Here is a 23,777-nt window from a genome sequence, read left to right on the forward strand (position 1 = left end):
GGGTGCTGGCATTCGCGGATGACCTTCTGCTTACCTTGGGCGATCCGCATCACTCTTTGCCTCGAGCTCTGGAACTTCTGGATGAATTTAATCTTTATTCAGGTCTGGTGCTTAATAAGCAGAAGTCCATAGTGTTGCCCACATCACCTGGGGTGCGTCTGGGTTGGCAGGGAGATTTTCCTTTACAGTGGGCTACATCTCAGTTGACCTATTTGGGGGTAGTGATCCCTCAGGACCTGGACAGGCTGTATTCCATTAACGTCTCACCCTTATTTCAGCGCACTCTGTCCACTCTCACGGGTTGGAGGAAGCTCCCCTTGTCACTTTCTGGCCGTATTGCATTATACAATATGATGCTTTTGCCGCAATGGCTCTACATTATGCAAATGCTGCCCATTATGCTTACACCTAGACACTTGGCACGGCTCAACTCTCACCTCTCTGCTTATTTATGGCAGGGAAGGCGGGCTAGGATAGCTTTGTCCAAGTTGATGCTGCCAAGACACCGGGGGGGGATGGGCTTACTGGATATTTCCCGATTTGCACTTGCATGTCAATTTAGACACCTACACGATTGGTTTTGTAATACCTCATGGTTTTCCCAGCCTGAGAATGAATGCTTTGAGTTCAGACCGTACCATTTCAGTTTCCTTTTACATGTTCGACAGTTACCTGATTTGCCATCTCTACACAGCCATCCTTTTTTGCAGGTACTGCGAACAGCTTGGAAAAAGCTATGTCGGTTATTGAAAATTTCTTCTGAAACAACGCCCTACCTTCCTGTGGCGGGCAACGGAGCATTCCCGCCAGGCATGGACTCTGCTGTTTTTGGCCGCTGGACTTCTCTGGGTCTTCATTACCTGTTCCAGGCGGTGCAGGATGCGGGTACTCCGACCCCACTTACTGACCTACAGAGGGAATTTACTTTTGTAACTGGGGACTGGTTTGCTCATCGACAACTGTGCCACTACATACAGACTTTGACCCCTGAACTGTTGAGAGACGTGGTTCAATCTAGCTTACAAGAAGCCCTCGACCTCACGGCACACGACCATGTACCTCTAAAATTTTATCATAAATTCTTGCAAGACCTATCTGGAGAGTTGGACTTCATCTCTCTTGCCCAGAAATGGTCGGCTGACCTGCAGGTACCAATATCTGATGATATGCTACGAAGGGGACTTCGCGTGGGACGTGATCCTACCTTGTCTTCGCCGGAGAAAGAGCGTAATTACAAGTTCTTGCTGCGAGCGTTCTACCCACCCAAGAGGGCTATGATAATGGGGATTAGTACGTCTTCTGGTTGTGGAAAATGCTCCTCTCCTATGGCATCCTTTGGACACATGTTTTGGACATGCCCCCTGGTGTCTGCATTTTGGTTGAATTTAATGCCCACGTTGGCTGCGCTATGGGGATGCTCGTGGAGGTTGCACCCCAGTTTTCTTCTTACTTCACAAATTCGATTTCATCCACCAAAACCGGGATGTGCGGCCTTTCTCCGAAAGACTGTACTTATGGGCAGGAAATGCATTCTGACACAGTGGCTTTCACCTCAGCCTCCTTCGCTACAACAGTGGCGATCACTTATGCTACAGCAAATGTTGTTGGAAAGAAGGGACATTGTGGATTTGCAAACTAAAAAGGGCAGGCTGTTCCGACAATGCTGGTACCTGTTTAGTTTAACATTTGTCACACCCATTCAACAACAACTATGGACAGACTGATTCGACTACCATTTTGATGCTATAGGTTTTCTAATATTATGTTCTCTTCCGCTGTTGCTGCCCGGGTGGGGTGGGATGGGGAGGGATGAGGGTGGGGGGAGGATTGGGTGGGTTGGGGATTTGGGAAAGTTTGATCATCCTATAAAATGACTTTGATGCTCACGTGTTTGTATTGCCATGCTGTTTAATAAAAATTATTTCTCATAATTTGGCGTCTTATTCAGCATCTTCATAATTGGTTAGAGGGAACGTCGATATACGGATGGTATGAATATGAGACTGCTCTTTTTTACCGTGGAATCTTCGCTTTTTACTGCATGCTCCCTCTAAACAGTTAACCTTGGATTGTCATTCTAGCCTTATTTCGGGCCCATTGAGAGCAGGATGGCGGATGTGGTTGAAATATTTTGGGTTTAATCCGGTAGAATCTGATCAGTTGCCTATTTTGGGAAATGGGGCATTTTTACCAGGTGGGGATAATAGGATTTTTTTTACACTGGGCTGCAGAGGACTTTACTATATTTGAAGATTTTATGGATCCGGGCCATGTGTTGCTGCCCTCTGCTATTTTCGGCAGCGTGTCACCCCAAGGAGGGGAGATGAGTTTGCTTATTTGCAACTTCAACATTATCTTGATTCTTTAGATCCAGCTAATTTGAATTTGGGACTTGGTAGGCAACTGTTCCATTTTTTTTTTTAGAGATTATCACGATTTCGGAAGCTTGTAGATTGTTGCATGAGTTGCTGCCTCTCAAGGATTATGGGGACCTGCGGAGTCATTGGGAATTGGATTTCGGGTGAGTTTGGCAACTTGGGTGGTTGGGGATAGCTTAAAATGGACACCTTCTTTGATTTCTAGGGCCCATTTTCAGGAATGTCATTTTAGTCCCAGTTATTTCGAGCGGGGCACCTAGATACTGCAATATGTGGGAAATGTAACGTGGGTCATAATAATTTTCTCCATGCTATGTGGGGATGTATTTTGATTGGGAAATTTGGGGGTAAAGTGGCAAACTTTTTGACTAAGTTGCTTCACCAACCAGTGGGGGTACAGCCTCAGTTATTTCTTTTGGATAGGGCACAATATTTGCTACATTTTAGTAGTGGCAAGAAGTTAGTTATTCATAGATTTGGGGAGCCCATGCCACGTGTCGACGGTGGAAAAGATTTCAGAAGATTTGGGGAGTATATCTGGACTCTGTCTTCTAGAGCTCGTAGTATAGCTTTGGCTTTTTGCTAGGAGATTGATACTCTTTGCTGCATCTCTGGGTGGGGGAAGGGGGAGGTTGCCGGGGGGGGGGGATGATGTCCAGTGGAATAAGAAACCAATTCATGGAAATTGGTGAGTGGCATTAAGGGGGGTGGGGTGGTATTTTCTGGGGGTAGGGGGTGGATTTCTATGGAGAGTTTTTGTGTTCTGGGGATTTTATAGTATTTTGGGAGGGAGGACGGGTTCCTTTGTATTGTCCATTGAATGATTTCTGGGGTAGTACCATTCGGGTTGTGACTATACCTGTGGCGCTTTCCTTATGATGTTTAGGGAGGGGGCAAAATAAAACTTGACTTGAACTATATGATTCTTTATTGTCTGGATTTGTGTATACTCTGTTGGCATTGTTTGTTCTTGGTTATGTTCTTTTGTTGTCATCAATAAAACTTGTTTAAAGTAAAATATTAAAATAAAATGTCACTTACAGACACCCATGACAACTGCATATATTGCTTGAGAGTGTCTCAATATAAAGAAATGGTAATAAATATATTTGAATGTCACCAGGGCTAGAAAATATAAAGACCATAAGTTGAAAGACTTTTTAGAGGGAAAAGACCAGGGTTCTTCTCATTATCACTGTGGTAAGCTCTTTATTAGGACTAAAACACTGCACACACTACCTCTAAAGTAGTGTCTCAAATGTTTTTAGCTCTGGCACACTAAACAGAACAAATGTTTTCCACGGCACATAGTTAAAATTATAAAATTGCAAAACCAAGAAAAAAAAATTCAAATTTTAAAGTTATTTATTTAAAGTTCTTTAAGTTATGTATAGATAATTGTAACAACCGTGAAAATAAAGTAGACAGAATAGAATTGCTAATCAATGCAATGGATGTGCTTGGTTTTGAGTGCAAATTAAGTCAAAACACAACTTGATAGTCAACAAGTAAACATGTATTCCATCATCCATCACCTGAAGTCACTCTTTTTTTCTATTTAATTTCCGTCAGAGCTGAAAATCTAAGGGCTCCTTTTACTAAGGTGAGCTAGAGGTTTTAGCGCATGCTGCATTGCCGCACGCGCTAGACGCTAACGCCAGCGTTGAGCTGGTGTTAGTTCTTAGCGTGTAGCGCGGGGATTAGCGGGCACTGCAATGCAACGCACCCTAAAAACGCTAGCTCACCTTAGTAAAAGGAGCCCTAAGTTCACAAAGATAAGAAGATTCAAATGGTAACAAAATCTCGATTGCTTTGTTGCTCAAGTTAGGATAACTACCAGTACGATATAAAAAATAAAAATAATTTGTTGTTAGGTTTTCACGTCAAAGGATGATGCTTGTCTGGGTGGTTGTATCCTTATGCACACAGATACGCGACGTACATGTCATCTATTCTAGTGTATACTTATGAAGGGAATTTTTTAAAATAAACATTTTTTTTCGAATCTCTCATGGCAAAAGCCAGAATCTCTTTGGGGCACACCGTTTCAGAGACTACTCTAAAGGTTCATATCTTAGCCAACCAGGGAAAAACTAGAGCTCTCTATAGTACAGCCGAACCTCGAATACTGTGTGCAATTCTGGTCGCCGTATCTTAAGAGTATAGCTGAATTAGAAAAGGTAGAGAAGGGCAACAAAAATGATAAAAGGGATGGGACGACTTCCCTATAGGAAAGGCTAAAGCAACTAGGGCTCTTCAGCTTGGAGAAAATGCGGCTCAGGAGTGATATGATAGAAGTCTATAAAATACTGAGTGAAGTGGAAAGGGTAGATGTGAATTACTTGTTTACTCTTTCCCCAAAAACTAGGACTAGAGAGCATGCGATAAAGCTACTAAGTAGTAGATTTGCTCCATCGCATCCATGGAAAAGCTATTCCCATTTCTTTCAGGAATTACAAATCCATAGCTGCAAGAATGGTGGGGAGGGAGGGTTAAGTATGAAAGAGAAGAAAACCAGGACTGTCTCAAGACTGTTCTCTGATAACTGATTGCCAACTGGCAACCTTATGAAAAAAGATCTCAGTACAGCTCTCTCTCCATATTCGCGGGGGAAGGGGGTGTTAGATGCAGAGCCAGCCCACGAATAGGGAAAAGTCACTAATAATTTTTTGGCCCAGCTCTGACTCACCCCCACCTGCGTCCCCGGACCTTACCTGATGGTCTAACGGTGACACGGGGCAGGAGCGATCTTCCTATGCTCCTGCCCCGTGCAAAGCTGTCATCAAAATGTCTGCCGTGAGTTCCTGTTGTAGTCTCAAGACTACAACGGGAACTCACAGAAGCCATTTTGATGACGACTCTGCACGGGGCAGGAGCATAGGACAATCGATCCTGCCCTTCGTCACCGCTAGACCACCAGGTAAGGTCTGGGGGAGGTTCAGGCAGCCTGCAAAAAGAAGAAAAAAAGAAGGAAGAAGAAAAACAACACCCCCCCCCCCCAAATAATTGAATTCGCAAGTAGGGAAACCGTGAATCCGGAGGAAGAGCTGTAGTTGCATAAAACTAAACTGAAAAACATATGAGCCTAGCAACAGTATTGGTTATACTTCACTTTACATCTTGCTTTGATAATTAAAGCGGTATATCAAGCCTCAAACTTATGGTTTCAAAATCAGCCACAATACGCTATTTCTAAAATTGAAGAAACCACTACAAGGAAGAACTCCAGGCTGGATAGAAATACAGTACCAGAAGTACCAAGGAAAGGCAATAATGAAAATTAGCTTGCAAGGAATAGCAAAGGACTACTACTTATGTCAAATGCCTACAAAAAAAACACAGCTTGCCAGCTCTTGTCTCATCCAAAGTCAGAACCTTGTTAAATTTCACTGTTGTCTCACATACAGCATCTGCTGCTGCCACCACCTCTTCCACACTATCCTACCGACAATGGTCAATACAGGCAAAGGATAGCCAGAAGCATGGCAGATATAATGGCTGCACTATAAGCATAATATTTCCTCTGCTGGATCGTGCCAGTACCCAAACCTAACATGGGAAACTATTAAATTGCATATCAGAAGCAGCAAGGGAAATTATAGAAAACAATTTTTATTGAACAGGTAGAAGAAAATTACAAAACCATCAGAGACATAAGAACTGTTCAAGAAATATACATCAACAACCTCCAATCCCCACCCCCCTTCACATCCCACCCGATACCAAAATCCACATTCTCATTGTCCCAGCTATCACAAAAATGCAATTGATACAGAGATAATGGGTATCTGCCACACGATTCCAAAGTGATGTACTGAAGTACAGTAACCCAAAACACAGCATGATACCCCAGAAAGAACAATGAGCCGGAAAAGAAACCAGCAAAAAGTCAAAAGCTTAACCCTACCCAACGGGAGAAGCCCAGCCAAATTGTATAATAAACACTGCAAACAGAGCCCTGTGCTCTTATGAAAGCACCAAGGGAAATTAAATTGTATGTTCTCCTTCTGTATATGATTAAGTAAATGGCATCCATCCCTGCAGGAAGGGCAGACATATGGGAACCGATTCAAATCATTTCGGTGCTGCATTCATACTCCCTGATCAGATTTGCTCGACACTTTCTTTCTTCTACAACCAGCTGGATTCAAGTTGCTTCACTATCCTTTCCTTCAGATGATTCTCTCTTTACTACCTTAACTGTTTACAAATCTCTCTCATGCATAATCATTCTGGATATCCTGCAATCTAACTGTCCGAGGGACTAAGCTGAGAACTCTTGTCTTCAATGGGACAAACCCCCTCCCCCCGAACTAGAATGCCAAAAAGCAATCAAGCTTCTATTTTAACTAGAAGGTACTGAATCAGTCTGAATTGGACAACTCTGAGCAAACACATACTGCTCTCAGTTTTATGCCGTTTCACACTCTCAGTATCTTTCTGGCAAAACAGATAAAGACACAGGAAGACATTCCCACTGGTCTACAGGAAAGAATGACAATTAAGGACCGTTGTGGGTTTTACCATGAAATTCCCCCGAGCCACATAGGATCGGGCTCCCTCTCTCAGCTGTACCTTCCGTGCACGACTGTTGCTGACAGCCGGGAACTCACTCAGACTGTCATCATCCCGTGGATCTGAGATGCCCCTTTTCTCCAGTGTATCTGCACGCAGCAGGGTCTCTAGGCTGCTGCTATCCTGGGAGATTAACCCCTCTTTCTTTAAAATTTGATCAGTATCTGGAGAGAGAAAAAGAATAATAATTGGGTAAAAATGAAGTGACTGAATGAATGAAGTTCAGAACTGTCATCCATAATTAACAGAAAACCAAAAAAACTCTGTGGAGTGACGATGTTCCTAAATGGACTTTATTTGAAAGTGTCAAAGTTCCAAAGGTACACTGAAATCATCCACATAAAATAATTCCATCCACATAAAAATAAATCATCCACATAAGAGCCTTAAAGGACCTAGTACGCTAGGGATAAAGGACCTAGTCCGCTAGGGATACAGAACCCAACATAGTCCGCATTTCGACAAAAAGTCTTCTTCAGGGGTCCCTGAGGGTCCTATAAAGGTGAGTACTTGGGAAACAATTGTGTGGTGAGCCGGAAAGAGTATGGACAGCCTACCAGTTTAAAAAACAAAAAAACAGCATTCCAATCCTGCACCTGGACAAGCCACTTAATGGGTACAACCTCAACTACTGTAAGCTCTTTAAATAGTGTATTGTTATCAGCAACATTATGTACTCTTCTACACAAAAAAATGATTTATTTTCATCAATAAACTTATTAACAATAAACTTATCAAACACAAATAAGAGGTCACAAGGCAGTCGATATGTGAAGGTCTCAATGCAATTTTGGTGACTCTGAATTGGTCCTCTTATCACTTCTCAAAAGGCACTTTTCCAAAACATCTGAATTCTTGTTTACTAGTATCCCCTATATGCCTATAATTTCATCATTGCAGCATTTCACCAACATAATCTGCCACGAGTCCCTGATAATTTTCACCTGCTGAACTTGATGCAATAGAAGTTGTAAACTGCCAACGTGATCTATGTACCTGGTTTAATAGATGGGAAGGTAAGTCTTGGGTCCTCAGGTGGGTGTGCCCTGCGTTTCTTCCGCCAGCGACGAGATGGGTAGGAATAGAGCTGACCAGCCGCAAGACCTTCCAGAAAAAAAAGAGGAGGGGGGGAATTATATGCAGCTAAAAAACCCCAAAATGACATAGTTGTGGGAGATTTTAAATATCACAGGTCAAAGTTGTCAACCAAAACTTTGACAGAGATACATTTCAAAATAAACCAATAATTAGCAGCTAATCAATAGAGATACACAGATGATGGAAAATCTACCAAAAACTGCTCCGTTTATGATGCCAGTATTTAATCCTGAAGGGGTGTAACCTGCATGGAGTGGCAGGTACAGCTCTGGCTACCTTGTAGGCAACCTGGATGGACTGTTTAGGACTTTATTTGCCATCAATTACAACACTGCTATATTATGTTACTTAGAGAAAGATTTAACACAAAGCTCTTTATTTATCAGGAGGAGAGGCGAGGCATGGCCTAGTGGTAGCGCTGCAGCCTCAGCACTGAGGTTGTGGGATCGAACCCCAGTGCTGCTCCTTGTGACACTGGGCAAGTCACTTAATACTCTACTGCTCCATAAGTACCTGTATATATGTAAACCATTTTGAACGTGTAAGCACAAAAAAGTGATATACAAGTCCCATTCCCTTTATTATCTAAATCCTTAGTACAGAAGCAAGTCTATTATTGAGTTATCACAGCTTGCTTCATACTCTGACAAAGATTCCCAACTGGCCCTTCCATGACACTGGTGCAAACATTTCTAGTCATTCAATGGTAGTTTTCTTCTTCAATCAGGGATTCAGATTAGAAGTAGCTCAGACCCACTAATTTTTGACTTGGGCTAGTGAAAGCTGGAAGTCCACTAGCCCCAAAGGTCTGTTTTCCAAACTGCTAACTGAGACAAGGAGATAAAAGCGGATCTAAAAAGTTAAAGCTGGTGCTCGCCCTATAATGGGAAGCCAGAGATGAACAGGGTTTCCATGCGATTCATTCATTGTGTCAACATGCTAGCAAAAATGGTCACAGGCACAAGACCTATATCTATCAGCTACTTATGCAACAGAAAGCATAATGAAGTACAAGTGCTGGTCACTCAGGAAGGCAGGATTTACCTACAATAAAAAATAAACCATTTTCCATGCAGGTCAAAATATCTTTTTGCAGACCAGTCAGTCCTGCTATTTCATTAGTGATAAATTTCCAAGTTGTACAGTGATTTTATGTGCATGAGGAAAGGTCAAAGAGATACTGACAAGAAAAGAAATCACTACCTGGCCCCCGATGGCGTTTCTCCATCCAAATGTAGCAATTGCTCTGAGCAACTCCAGTCTGTGAATCCAGGAAAGGTAGGCGCACACTCCGCTCGGCACAAAGACGTGCATTGTAATTGTGACACTGCTCCATGGCATCCCTGTAGTATTGTTCCCCAAGCCTGAAGATCAAAGAGGTAGAGAAAAATATATTCATACTACACTTTATGCACAAATGCATGCCAAAGCCCTTTACAGATAGGAAGTGACTACAACTCTGCAGGACAAGAAGCTGAAGAATATGACTCTTATAGGACACAGCATGAAAGATGTATGCCATTCACTAAAAAATGGTTGGAATTTATGAAATACAATCTAGTTTGAAAAATTGCCAGAATGTATGGAGTGGAGTGATGGCCTAGTGATTAGAACCCTTACCTCAGCACCTTTAGATTATGGTTTCAAGCCCCGTGCTGCTCCTTGTGACCCTGGGCAAGTCACTAACACTCCATTGCCCCAGGTACTGTAGTTAGATTGTGAGCCAACCAGGACAGATAGGGAGAAATACTTAAGAGTACCTGAATGTAAACCATAAGAAGGTCTATAAGAAGTGTAAATAAATAATTAAATAAATATTAAGGAAACTACAAGAGGATGCAATGGGGTAAAAATAAACATCAAGGAAGGAAAATTATCATCCTTTCCTTAACAGAATAGTCAAATGGGTTATGTCCATCTACTATCAGAAGGAGACAGGAAAATAAAGTAGCTCCAAGTGATTTATATTTTAAGGGTATATAGTGCAGCATAAAATATTCAATATTTTGAACAGCCAAACTGGGACGCTCATGACCCCAATGTCCACCAATATAGAAAACCGAAGATCCAATGTCTCAATCAGACCTTAGCTTGATGAAGTTGTGAAGATATATCACCGACATGCAGGTGTTTCAACGAATCAGAAGACATTTCACACTTATGTTACAGAAATGGAAAAGCAGAAGTAATGATATCTGAGAAGAAATATAACACATATGGAAGATATCAGAGAGGGTTTCTGAACTGGTCTGATATGAACTAAAAAAAGAAAATTACCAGGAAAGACATTATTTTTATTCTTTTCATCCATACCAGGTCAGTCCAGAACAAAAGGGAATGTAGAAAAGCAGTGTTCCTTTTTGGTTGGAACTTAAAATTCATTGTCAAGAAACCTCGTTGCACCTTCCTTTCTGGAACAGATAATAAAGTTAATATGCAAGATATGAGAAACCAAATCAGGGCTTGAACTGAATGTCTCATGCATGGACCCTCAGAAGGTGACCATGCTTTGATTCCAGGTGTCTCCCTCCCTGCACCCACACACCACTTCATTGCAATAAGAGGAGCTGCTGCTCAGCCACACATTGGACTGCTTCCGCTTTCTCTGTCGCCTTGGTCCCCAGTGTTTTCTTTAAGTAAGAGGTTCTCACCAGGGGGTACATAGCGCCGGCGATATACGTCTCCCAACTTCCTTCTGCCATTGCATATAAGTCGCGCTGTATGTGTCCAAACTTCCTTCTGTCATCGCGCATCTCCTGCCTTCCTGCCAAGGGGGGGAGGAACCCGAAGCACCTAAGCCAATAAAGGCCTTAGGCTCCTCCCTGTGCATCACATGATGCACCAGGGCGGGGCCTAAGGCCCAGTAGACGCGTCGCTGGACCCGGAGGGACTGAGCACCCCTCCTGCTCCTAACATAGAGGTACTGGGGGGCCAGGCCGGGCCGCCTAAGGAGCAGGAGGGACTGAGCACCCCTCATGCTACCAACTTTTTGGGGCCGTGCCATGTCATGGGGAGGGGAGGCGAGTGCCGTGCTGGTCAGGGGGGTGGCAGGAGGGAGAGTTGGCATCCCAAATGCCATATTCACGAGATGGGGGATGATGGGGGGGCAGCATCAAGAATGTTTTTTGTTTTTTTTAATCGCCATTGGCAGGAGGGAGTTGGCATCCTTCCTGCTTTTTCTTCAGGGGGAGGCATTTTCTTCAGGGAGGGGCGCGTTTGTGTGTGGGGGGGGCACATTTTTTTGACAGGCCTGCCTGTCTTTTATTAATTTTTTTTATGGAGCAGATATTTTGTAACACACGCAAAATATCTGTGCCATGGAAAAAAAATGAATAAAAAAGACAGGCAGGCATGTAAAAAACCTGCAGACCTGTCGGTAACTCAATTACCAACAGGTCTGCAGCAGTCGGGTTTGCCAATAGTAAAACCCGATTCAAAATAGCCAAGCAATTGTTAGTGAATCAATTGCTTGGCTATTTTGCATGGGGTTTTACTAATTTGCATGAGAGGATTGGGATCGGATCGCTGCAGGTGTTAGTAAATGGGGTTGGAGGGAAATCTGGTCATAAAGGGGCTCGCAAACCGATCGGTACACAATCGGTACATGATCGGTTTGCTTTGTGAATCTAGCCCTCAATGCACAGGTATCAAAGTCAGTCCTTGAGGGCCACAATCCAGTTGGGTTTTCAGGATTTCCCCAATGAATATGCATGAGATCTATTAGCATACAATTAAAGCAGTGCATGCAAATAGATCTCATGCATATGCATTGGGGAAATCCTGAAAACCTGACTGGATTACGGCCCTCGAGGACCAACTTTGACACCCCTGCCTTAGTGGCAGTGTAATTCCTTTAGCACTCACCTGTTAGGGGGTGTGGATATGGAAGGCTGGGTTAGAGGTATGCCTAGCACTTATGTACTAAGGTTACAGAATACTGTGAAGTACCAGAATTTAAATTGGCCTTGGACATGGCATAAGGGCTCATGACTAATGTTAGGTGCTTAAATGCAGACTTATGTATGTAAACTGACAATTTGTGCTTAGTGTACAGCATTTTAGCACCTAGTTTTAGGCAATACCATAGTGTAAATCTATATTTACTGATTAGTTTACAATAAAAATAACAAATATAATAATAGTTCTAACTAAACTCAACTGATGAATTAAAAAAAATGCATAAACGAAGAAGGGGGGAGTGCAATATTTGTTACCAGTGTTAAGAATTGCAACTAAGATCTCCTCCGTTATATAATATTTTTTTAAAAATACTCAAAAAATTAGAAAATAAAATTTATACGAGATGACGAAAGAACTGGAAGACAGAGAGAGAAAGACGAGCTGGGGTAAAGAGGAAGAAAGAAGAGATGAAGGGAGTGAACAAAAAAAGAAACGAGAGAAGTAGTGGTAAAGATAATAAAAAGGGAGAGGAGTATTAAAGAAAGAATAAAAAGGCCAGTGGCGGAATAAGAGGTAAAGAAGGGAAACAAAGAAAATGTAGGAAGGGAGCGGGGACCACCATCGCCCCATGTTCACCCTGTACAGTGCCATCCCCTTCTCTTCCCCGGTACCCTGACTCACAGCTTTACCACATTCTCCACCGCCGCCGCCATCTTCCTGTCCCAAGCTCATTGAGCATGCGCACGCCACCTCCGAACGTGCGTGTGCTCGCATCACACTTCCGTCTCGCTACTGCGCAGTCGCTTCCGGGGGGAGGAGGAGGAGGGGGGTACGTTGCTGACGCTGGGTAACCACTTGGCACCTAGTGTTGTGTGTTTTATGGTAGGGCTGATGTGTTGATTCTCCTTCCCCCCTCCCCCAATTATCTGGGACAGACTAAAAGTGTATTCTCAATATTGGGGCGCTCAAACATCCACAGAGCTGATAAGTGCGAGCCGAAACATATTTCTGTTTTGTTGGTAGTATACATTTGCTTTTTAAGACTGGTTTTCTCATATTTATTGTTTTCAGAGATGTAGAATACAAAAAGTGGATAAGCAATATGGAGAAGTCCCAGCCATAATAAAGATAGGTCGTTACAGGCAGCTATAATGTACAGTAATTCCAAAAGACACTTGCTGCAAATTCCAGAGCACCCCATGAGAGACTAGTACTTTAAAGCAGCAGCTCCAGTTTCAATTAAGCTGCAGGTCCAAAAGTAGCCTAGAACTAAATATAAATATATCCCTCCTGTTCCCCATGGCATTGCTCACACTCCATTCTGCCTTATGTAATTTTACACTGAACTGCGATCACAGGCTACTCACATTTGTCATTGACAACTATAGCTGAAGAGGAGCCTTCTGACAGTTTCTCAACTTCTTCAAGCCAAATATCCCTAAGTCTAACAAATATCAACCGAGTACCCAGACTCCATCCCCATAATAATAGCACTAATTGTAATGCAATTTCTTCCATCCATTTTTCATATACACAGAATATAATCTTAATACATAATGGTAACCACAAAATTTAAAAAAAAACAACCAACAAACCAAAGCAATCTGTATGCAGAGAAAAATGTTAATTATCATTTGTATTGGGGGGGGGCGACAGCAAGAGGAATTGGGTACTCCTGACGTGGACTGTTGGGAGGGTTCACCGTTGCAGCAGGAGGAATTGGCCACTCCTGCCACAGAGGGAGATAAAAATTTTTTCAGATATATTAGTGAAAGGAGGAAGATAAAAAATGGAATTGCTAGGCTAAAAGATGCTGGGAACAAATATGTGGAGAGTGATGAGGAGAAAGCAATTGTGCTAAACAAATACTTCTGTTCTGTGTTCACAGAAGAAAATCCTGGAGAAGGACCGAGATTGTCCGGCAAAGTTACACGAGAAAATGGAGTAGATTCTGCGCCGTTCACGGAGGAGGGTGTTTATGAGCAACTTGAAAAACTGAAGGTGGACAAAGCGATGGGACCAGACGGGATCCATCCCAGGATACTAAGGGAACTCAGAGAGGTTCTGGCGAGTCCTATTAAAGACTTGTTCAACAAATCTCTGGAGACGGGAGTGATTTCTGGGGATTGGAGGAGAGCGGATGTGGTCCCTATTCATAAAAGTGGTCACAGGGATGAAGCAGGAAACTACAGGCCGGTGAGCCTCACTTCAGTTGTTGGAAAAATAATGGAAGTGTTGCTGAAAGAAAGGATAGTGTATTTCCTTGAATCTAATGGGTTACAGGATCCGAGGCAACATGGCTTTACAAAAGGTAAATCGTGCCAAACGAACCTGATTGAATTTTTTGATTGGGTGACCAGAGAGCTGGATCAAGGACATATGCTAGATGTAATTTACTTGGATTTCAGCAAAGCCTTTGATACAGTTCATCATAGGAGGCTGTTGAACAAACTTGAAGGGCTGAAGTTAGGACCCAAAGTGGTGAACTGGGTCAGAAACTGGCTATCGGACAGACGCCAGAGGGTGGTGGTTAATGGAAGTCGCTCGAAGGAAGGAAAGGTGACTAGTGGAGTCCCTCAGGGTTCGGTGCTGGGGCCAATCCTGTTCAATATGTATGTAAGTGACATTGCTGAAGGGCTAGAAGGAAAAGTGTGCCTTTTTGCAGATGATACCAAGATTTGTAACAGAGTAGACACCGAAGAGGGAGTGGAAAATATGAAAAAGGATCTGCAAAAGTTAGAGGAATGGTCTAATGCCTGGCAACTAAAATTCAATGCAAAGAAATGCAGAGTAATGCATTTGGGGATTAATAATAGGAAGGAACCGTATATGCTGGGAGGAGAGAAGCTGATATGCACGGACGGAGAGAGGGACCTTGGGGTGATAGTGTCCGAAGATCTAAAGGCGAAAAAACAGTGTGATAAGGCAGTGGCTGCTGCCAGAAGGATTCTGGGCTGTATAAAGAGAGGCGTAGTCAGTAGAAGGAAGAAGGTGTTGATGCCCCTGTACAGGTCATTGGTGAGGCCCCACTTGGAGTATTGTGTTCAGTTTTGGAGACCGTATCTGGCGAAAGACATAAGAAGACTTGAGGCGGTCCAGAGGAGGGCGACGAAAATGATAGGAGGCTTGCGCCAGAAGACGTATGAGGAGAGACTGGAAGACCTGAATATGTATACCCTAGAGGAAAGGAGAGACAGGGGAGATATGATTCAGACGTTCAAATACTTAAAGGGTATTAACGTAGAACAAAATCTTTTCCAGAGAAAGGAAAATGGTAAAACCAGAGGACATAATTTGAGGTTGAGGGGTGGTAGATTCAGGGGCAATGTTAGGAAATTCTACTTTACGGAGAGGGTGGTGGATGCCTGGAATGCGCTCCCGAGAGAGGTGGTGGAGAGTAAAACTGTGACTGAGTTCAAAGAAGCGTGGGATGAACACAGAGGATTTAGAATCAGAAAATAATATTAAATATTGAACTAGGCCAGTTACTGGGCAGACTTGCACGGTCTGTGTCGGTGTATGGCCGTTTGGTGGAGGATGGGCTGGGGAGGGCTTCAATGGCTGGGAGGGTGTAGATGGGCTGGAGTGGGTCTTGACGGAGATTTTGGCAGTTGGAACTCAGGCACAGTACCGGGTAGAGCTTTGGATTCTCGCCCAGAAATAGCTAAGAAGGAAAAAAAAAAAAAAAAAAAAAAATTTAAATTGAATCAGGTTGGGCAGACTGGATGGACCATTCGGGTCTTTATCTGCCGTCATCTACTATGTTACTATGTTACATTCAGGAGGGTGGGGGCTTTGGGGGTTCTGGCAGGAGAGAGTGGGCTCCCTCCTGCCGGCTGGCTTCACGGGGGGTGGGTTCCCTGCTGTGGCCGCTAAACTGATCACGGCAGGGAGATTGCTTTGATGTGATTAACTTAGCGCAATGCGATTCTCTAACCGGCGCCTATGATATGAACGCCAGTTAGAGAATTGGGGTGGTTAGGTGTCTGTCCGTGTGTGATTCTCAAAAGCCACTTAGGTAGCTGCTCAGACCGGGCATCCTATACAGAATCAGGCCCTTACTATCTTTGGTCAGCATCTGTTTTTGTTTAGCACAACCAAGATGTAAATTACAATATTTTTTGGTCCATAAGACCACACTTTTCCACCCCCAAAAAGGGGGTGAAAAAGTGGGTGCATCTTATGGAGTGAAGATGACCCCCCTCCTCCCGGTACTCTTTAATAACACGGCCCGCCCTCCAGCCCTTCCTTTTAAAACATCCTCACCTGCCCACAGTACCTTTTTAAACACCCCCTGAAGCCTGGTGGTCCAGCGGTGTATGGGCCGGCAGGAGTGCGCTGTTGCGCTGCTAACTGGGCCCGCCCCGCTTTCTGAATGGCTGCATCAGTTCTCACAGGACTTGTGAGAACTGACTGCAGCCATTCAGAAAGCGGGGCGGGCCCTGGCAGCAGCACAGACCGTGCTCCTGCCGGCCCATACACCGCTGGACCACCAGGCTTCAGGGGGCGTTTAAAAAAGGTACTTAGGGGCAGGGGGTGTTTTATAAGGAAGGGCGGGCGGGAGTGTTTTAAAAAGCAGGGCCGGTGGGCAGAGTTTTTTTTAAAAGGAAGGGCTGGCGGGCTGGCCGTGTTATTAAAGGGTACCGGGAGGAGTGGGAAAGGGAGGAGGATTGTTAGTTGGCTGGGACGGATCTCTTCTATCCCAGCCTACCACTAGACCACCAGAGGTGAGGGGGGTGGCAGGTTACAGGTCAGGGAAGTGGGGACCGGGTGTAGAGCCTGACAGGGAAGGGGGGATAGGGTGCCGAGCCTGGCAAGGAGTGTGGGGTTGGGTGCAGAGCCTGGCAGGGAGTGAGTGAGGCTGGGTGCACAATTTGGTTCAGAATGGGTTTTTTTCTTGTTTTCCTACTCTAAATCTAGGGTGCGTCTTATGGTGCGAAAAATAAATACGGTATATGCCTACTAAAACAAGTGAAGAAAGTATGCAGAGCATGACTCATTATTCCTGCCAATACTTTTACCTAAGTGCCTAGGGGTAGTCATGGTAGTTTCCTGTTGGGGAGATGAGGAAGTTGTGGGAAGGTAGGTTTTGTAGGTGGGAGCAGTTTACAGGAGTAATGGAGCAGTTGGGGTAGGGGTTGTTTAAGGGTGTGGGAGTTGTTTACAGAATGGCAGGACAGTTGGAAAGAGTAGATTTGGGGAATTGAGTGTAGAGAATTACACGGGGTGTTCTGTTGTATAAGAACTAGTATAAGTGTATGCTAAGATGTATGGGTAAAGTGTGCTCAGAGGACTTAAATCCCCAGAGGGCTTTGCTTCTCCCAGAGAGCTAGGCTGCATCCAAAGAACTGAAGCCCCGCTCTTCTCCAGTGTGAGAGAGAATAGTTGCCGTTTTTGTCTTCACTGGCTATTCAGCTTGAAGAACTTGTAAGAGAGTGGCTGAGGCTGAATGGTTCCAGTTCTCCTTGGTGCATCAGTACCAGAGGCCCCTTCCTCTCTCCAGACACAGGAAAGGCATTCCTTATGCTACCTAGCTAACAACTTAAATGCTTTCATTACATCTTCCAGCAACAAATTTCACAGCTTACACTGTAAATGTGTCAAAGACAGCCACACACTTTGTACTAATTGTCTTAAATATATTACCTATTAGTCTCATAGAATGAACTTATTTCACCTCACTCAGCATTTTATACAGACTTATACTATATCTCTTCTCAACCATCTCTTTTCCCAAGTTTAAGAGCCTAAGCTTGTTTAGGCTGTCTTTACAGGTGAGCCATGGCCAGGAACACAAGGATTCCATGGTAGACAAACCATAAAAAGTCCCTAAAACTAAGAGGATAACCCCAGTTTAATTTCATAACGTGTGACAAGCTATCTGCTTTGAACCCCATTTTGGTTTTTGGGGGAGAGTGTGGCGCAGTGGTTAAAGCTACAACCTGGGCACCTTGAGGTTGTGGGTTCAAACCCACATTGCTTCTTGTGACCCTGGGCAAGTCACCTAATGCCCCCCATTGCCCCCAGGTACCTTGGATAGATTGTGAGCCTACCCGGACAGACAAGGAAGAATGCTTGAGTACCTGAATAAATTCATTTAAACTGTTCCGAGCTCCCCTGGAAGAATGGTATAGAAAATTGAACAAATAAATTAGTTGCTGAAAGGAGCTTCTCTCTTATTCTATAAAACCATCTGGTTCATAATGTAAAACCCCCTAGTGGTGATGTGATGCAATTACATTACAATTTAATTACTGTATGAGATGTTATAATCAAGACTAGTCTTATAGCCCGTTAAATTAACGGGTGCTAGAATATGTGTGTGTGTGTCTGTCTTTATTTTTTTTTTCTCTGTCCTTAGCCGCTTTCTGTATTTCTATCTTTCTTTCTTTTTTTTCCTTGGCTGTCTACCACCACCCCTTGTCTGCTCCCCCTGTTCATTCTCCCTTCCTTTTACCTCCCCTGTGTCCTCCCCCACCCCATCACTGCTCACCTTATCCAACAGCAGCCCTTCTCCCTTTATTTTACCTCACCCCTCCTCCTGCTCCCTCGTCCATCAGCACCTCTTCCTGCTCCCCCTGTCCAGCAGTAGGCCTCCCTTCATCCCCCCCTGTCCATCAGCACCTCTTCCTGCTCCCCCTGTCCAGCAATATGCAGTTCAACACCAGAGAAAGAGAAAAAAACACTATACACTTTGGAATATAAAAAGAAAGCAGTGCAAATTTACAGTAAAACTGCATTTTCTGTTAATGAAATTCTTTTTTTTCTACTTTTATTGTCTGGCCATTTTATTCATATTTATCCCAGTTTCTGCTCTCTTCTCTCAATTTTCTTACCAGGGTTTGCAGTCTATCTGGCTCTTCTCTCATTCCTGTCTTCACTTCCTCTCCTACATCCATCTCAGACTTTAACCTTATCTTTCAGTTTTCCTCCATTTAGTTTTCTGCATCTCTATCTGCTTCTATTTCTCCAGTTGTTTGTTTTTTGGGGAGGTTTTTTTTTGGTTTGTTTGTTTTTGCTAACTCCTCCCTTCCAGCATCTTCTCTTTCTTTCTCTTCCCCCTTTATTTTCAGTCTTCTAACCAGTATCTGTCTTGCTCCCTCCATCCAGCATATCCTCTCCCCTTTGAGTCGCGGGTCAGGCCTGAGATATGAGGCTGGAAGCCGATTCCTCCCGGAAGCAGTCCTCCATGTTGTTTGCCGGCCGCTGAAAGGAGGGGGGAGTGCTGCCGCTGCCGCTCCTGTTCAAAGCGGCCTGCTTAGGTTCATGGGCAGCTGTTTTGAACCTCGCAGGCCGCTCTCCATATGGTAGCATGTTCCTTCTGACGCGATCGCGTCAGAGGGAACGTGCTTCATGTGGAGAGCGGCCTGCGAGGTTCACTACAGCCGGCCGCGAACCTCATCAGGCCACTTCAAACAGGAGCGGCAGCGGTTGGTGCGGGAGGGGGGAGTCGTTGACTTGTTCCGCGCTGTGGAGGCGATCGTTGGCTGGCTGCGGTCCCGGCTTGGAGAAGGCAGGGTGTGCTAGCAGGCGGCAGCCGCCACTCTGCATGTGGAGAGTAGAGAAGGGCGTGCAGTTGTCTTGCCTCGCGTGAGGCCAGACCATAAGCCGCGCATGCGCACTTCCTATGGGTCGCTACAGCTCACAGAAAACAGACGCACGCTTAGGAAGTGCGCATGCGCGGCTTACCATTTTATTATATTAGATAAGACGTTTCAATAGGTTTCCCCTTCAATTAACACCAACACAGAGGATAAACATTTAAATATTTGTATTTATTTATAGCAATTAAAGTTAATAACTGAGAATGAAAGAAAATAAGTGTGTCCAACAATTGTTATCAGATGTTTAAACAAGGTACATTAAATTTAAATATAAAGGAATAGCAAAGCTAACTTCAACTCACGTGTGATCAAGTTTACATTGATAACACCATTATAGTTAGTGATAGTATTCAAACCTCAAACAAACATGTCCTGCCTTTCAGCTTAATACCAACTTTGTTCTAGGACAGTGTTTCTCAACTTCTTCAAGCCACATACCCCCTAAGTCTAACAAATATAAACTGAGTCCCCTGCCCAAGCTCTGCCCCAGACCCCTCCCCCATAATAATAGCACTAATTGTAATGCAATTTCTTCCATTTTTCATATACACACAATATAATCTTATTAATACATAATGGTAACCACAAAATTAAAAGAACACAAAGCACACTGTATGCAGAGAACATGTTAATTATCATTTGTATTCATTTTTTTTTTTCAAAGAGGTCAAGGCAGATGACTTTAAAATATGCAATGTCACCTCAGAAACAACTATAGAAAAATAGACAAATATAGTACAAAATATAGACAGCAGATATAAATTCTCAAAGCTGACACATTTTGATCACTAAATTGAAAATAAAATAATTTTTCCTACCTTTGTTTGGTGATTTCATGAGTCTCTGGTAACACTTCCTTCTGACTGCATCCAACATTCCTTTTTTTCTGCTTCCTGCACGCTTCTCTCCTCCAGTTTCATTCCATTCCCCAACCAACATCTCTCTCTGTCCCTCCATGAGTCCAACATTTCTTCCTCTCTCCTCCACCCCATTGGCAATGTCTCCCTCTCTCTCTCACTGTCCTTCCCTCATTCCCTCTCTTGCTGCAAAGGGAGTGGGGAAAGAGAGAGATCGATCCAGGGTGCATCTCTCCAACTCCCTCTACTGCCACATCCAACATTTTTCTCTCCTTTCTACCAGTCCAACATTTCATTCTCTCTGCCTCCTGCATGCTTCCTCTCCTCCAGTCCTCATTCCCTCCCCCAATCAACATCTCTCTCTCTCCCTCCATGAGTCCAACTTTTTACTCTCTGCCCTCTCCCCCTTCCCAAGTGTGACATTTCTCCTTCCATCCTTTCTGCCCTCCCCATTCATCTCTCCCTCTCTCTCACCATGAGTCCAACACTTTCTGCCTCCTGCATGATTTCTCTTTCTCCTTGCCCCTTCTCCTCAAGTGTGACATCCCTCCTTCCCACCCCCCAGTCCATCTCTTCCCAGCCCCACTCACATGTTCTCTCCCCATGCCCCATTTCTCCTTCTCCTCCATACCATGTCCATTTCTCCCTCTCTCATCATGCAACAATTTTCCTTCCTTCCCTCCCCTCAACCCCACTCACAACTAATATACTCTCTCCATGCACCTTCTTACCCTCCCCTCCATTGTGCAGCACATTTCCTTTCCCTCCCCTTCTCCTTCAAGTCCAGCTACACCTTTCCCTTCCCCTCCCCTTCTGCCAGATCCAGCAGCACCTCTCCCTCTCCTAATGTCCAGTAGTATTCCTTCTCCCTTCCCCCGGCCCTTCCCCATGTTCAGCAGTACCTCTTCTCCCTGTCCAATAGTATCACTCCTCTCCCTAGTGGCAGCTCACTGCATGCTTTTAAGTTCCCCACACAGCTGCCGCTAGTGTTAGTTTAGCCACAGTTCCATCAGGCTACATCGGGGCCTTTGCTAGGCTGGCCCGCCTCTGATGATGCATTGGAGATGGGTTGGCCTAGCAATGTTCCCGAGGCTGCCAGATGGAACCGCGGCTAAACTAATGCTAGCGACAGCTGTGTGGGGAAGTTAAAAGTACATAGTGAGCTGCCACTAGGGAGAGAAGAGGTACTGCTGAGCTGGCAATTCCATCAGGCAACCTCGGGGCCTTTGCTAGGCCAGCCTGCCTCCACTGATGCAACTTTCTCTCGCCTGAGGTGGGCTGATGCCTGATGGAATTGCCGGCTAAACTAATGCTAGCGCTAGCTGTGTGGAGAAGTTAAAAGCACACAGTGAGCTTCCGCTGCTGGTCTGGTGGGGGGGGGGGTGGAGGTGGCTGGGGAGAGAAGACGAGGAAGGCGGGAGATACATGATGGCAGAAGAAAGTTGGGAGACATACAGTACGTGCCTAGGGTACACATACCGCGTGTTGAGAAACACTGTTCTAGGATCTCCAAAAACACAGGTAAGTATTTGATGAGATGACTCTTAAATGAAAGAGCGTTTCTCAGTCTCAAATTTCAATAAAATATAAAAAAATGTATACTGTATGTGTGCACACAAAAACAAAACCTGTTTTCACCGGTATCACCATTTTCTTGCGCTGGGTACTGCTGAATCATTGTCCTGCCTGGAACCAGCAGCTCCTCTGAAGGTCCAGATGGTTGCAACTATCCTATCTGTAAACAAATGAAAGGAAACAAAACTCTAATCTCCCTAGCTGAATGCAGGCTAAAGTCAATGTCTTCTTAGGCAAAGTCAACAAAAATTCCAGTGATGTGACTAGAATAAATTATGTAATTTATTCTAGTTGTATAAGATTTGAAAAATGCACAACAAAAGAAGAAAATATACAGTATGAAAAAATATTTTGGGATGAGTGAAGAGTTGACAGGCCTAAGAGGTACATTACTCTTTATCAGTGGTTCCCAAACCTGTCCTTGGGGACCCTCAGCCAGTCAGGTTTTCATGATATCCCTAATGAATATGCATGAGAGAGATTTGCATATAATGGAAGTATATAATGAAATTATGTAATTTATTCTAGTCGTATAAGATTTGAAAAATGCACAACAAAAGAAGAAAATATACAGTATGAAAATAATATTTTGGGATGAGTGAAGAGTTGACAGGCCTAAGAGATACATTACTCTATATGGTCAATCTGACATCCCATAGTGGAAGTTCTTTACCTTTAGTCACATCACTGGAATTTTTGTTGATTTGGATTTTGAATACTTGTGAGGATGGCTTCTTAGGCAAAGGCCATGCATTTCTAACTACATATGCAAAAGAACAGATAATTATTTTATCCCTAATCTGACCTCCCAGGAATCTCTCCCCCTCCCCACACACACACACAGAGTTTCAACACACACATTCGCAAATATCTGAGCCACCTCCGCTTTATCTGAATATCCAAGTATCTTTAATTCAGAAATAATGGAACTCCTCAGTAATTACCTCACAGTCTCACAGTTTCCTCACATAGAGCCTAACAGTACAGGCAGTCCCCAGGTTAAGAACAAGTTACGTTTTTAAAGCTGTTCCTAAGCCGGATTTGTATGCAACTCAGAATGTGTATATTTTTAATGTTCTTGCTGCTTACCTCTGCTCTCATCTGACAAAAGGGCCAACTGTCCCTACCAGTGTTCCCTCTAAAGTACAGCATGCACAATCACATACTGTTCTTAATGTGGTCATTCCTGAATCTATGCCACTGGAAATACTGTATATCGTGGGTGTGCCCAATATATGCATGTCATAGGCACACTTCTCATGCTGCTGTTGTGTCAATCATAAGCGTGCCAGCGCTATTGGATGGAGGGAAAGGGAGTGGAGCCGTTGGCTTTCAACAAGCGTGCAAAGGACCCACCTGTAGAACACGCACCCGAGACATGTCCTTTTGAGATTTTTTTCCTCAAAACTATTTTGCATCTATAATACTATTCATTTGTGTGAATGGTGTATATATTTTTTTAATGTTATCATGAGCCACAGCCAAAAACACATGCCAGAGACGTGCTTTTTCACAATATCAGCACCTCTAAATCAGCCAGTAATTTTTGGTCATCAAAAGCCAGTACCATGCTTGGAGACTCACCTGGCAATGATGGTGAATCGCCTAGAGTGCTCATTTAAATATTAATGAGTCCATTTTACTACCATTTTAATATTTATGACCTCATAATACATTTGCATGGCAGAGTCAGAGGTTGCTAGGAAGCTTGGAAAAGACCATGGTGAGCTATTCTGATAGTCATACGGTAAAATACTGCCACCCTAAACCAGCTGGAGCCAGTTTAGCGA

The 23,777-nt window shown here is 43.9% G+C and overlaps 1 protein-coding gene across 4 annotated transcripts in view; it reads right to left on the reverse strand.

Annotated features, from left to right (window-relative positions):
- Positions 1–12,787, reverse strand: part of DPF2 (double PHD fingers 2) — a 123,307-nt gene extending 110,520 nt beyond the window's left edge. For 2 of the 4 annotated variants that reach the window (XM_033956107.1, XM_033956106.1), the window contains exons 1-4: positions 12,633–12,787; positions 9,255–9,415; positions 7,950–8,057; positions 6,954–7,117 (exon numbers count right to left, since the gene is read on the reverse strand). In XM_033956107.1, the coding sequence (XP_033811998.1) occupies positions 6,954–7,117; positions 7,950–8,057; positions 9,255–9,415; positions 12,633–12,664 (465 nt within the window). In that variant the 5' untranslated portion in view covers positions 12,665–12,787. Of the gene's footprint in view, positions 1–6,902; positions 7,118–7,949; positions 8,058–9,254; positions 9,416–12,632 lie in introns of all 4 variants that reach the window. The other 2 variants (XM_033956104.1, XM_033956103.1) reach the window with 1 other exon arrangement.
- Between the last annotated feature and the right edge of the window lie 10,990 nt (positions 12,788–23,777).

Source organism: Geotrypetes seraphini, chromosome 8, assembly GCF_902459505.1.
Source record: "Geotrypetes seraphini chromosome 8, aGeoSer1.1, whole genome shotgun sequence".
NCBI classification, from domain to species: domain Eukaryota; kingdom Metazoa; phylum Chordata; class Amphibia; order Gymnophiona; family Dermophiidae; genus Geotrypetes; species Geotrypetes seraphini.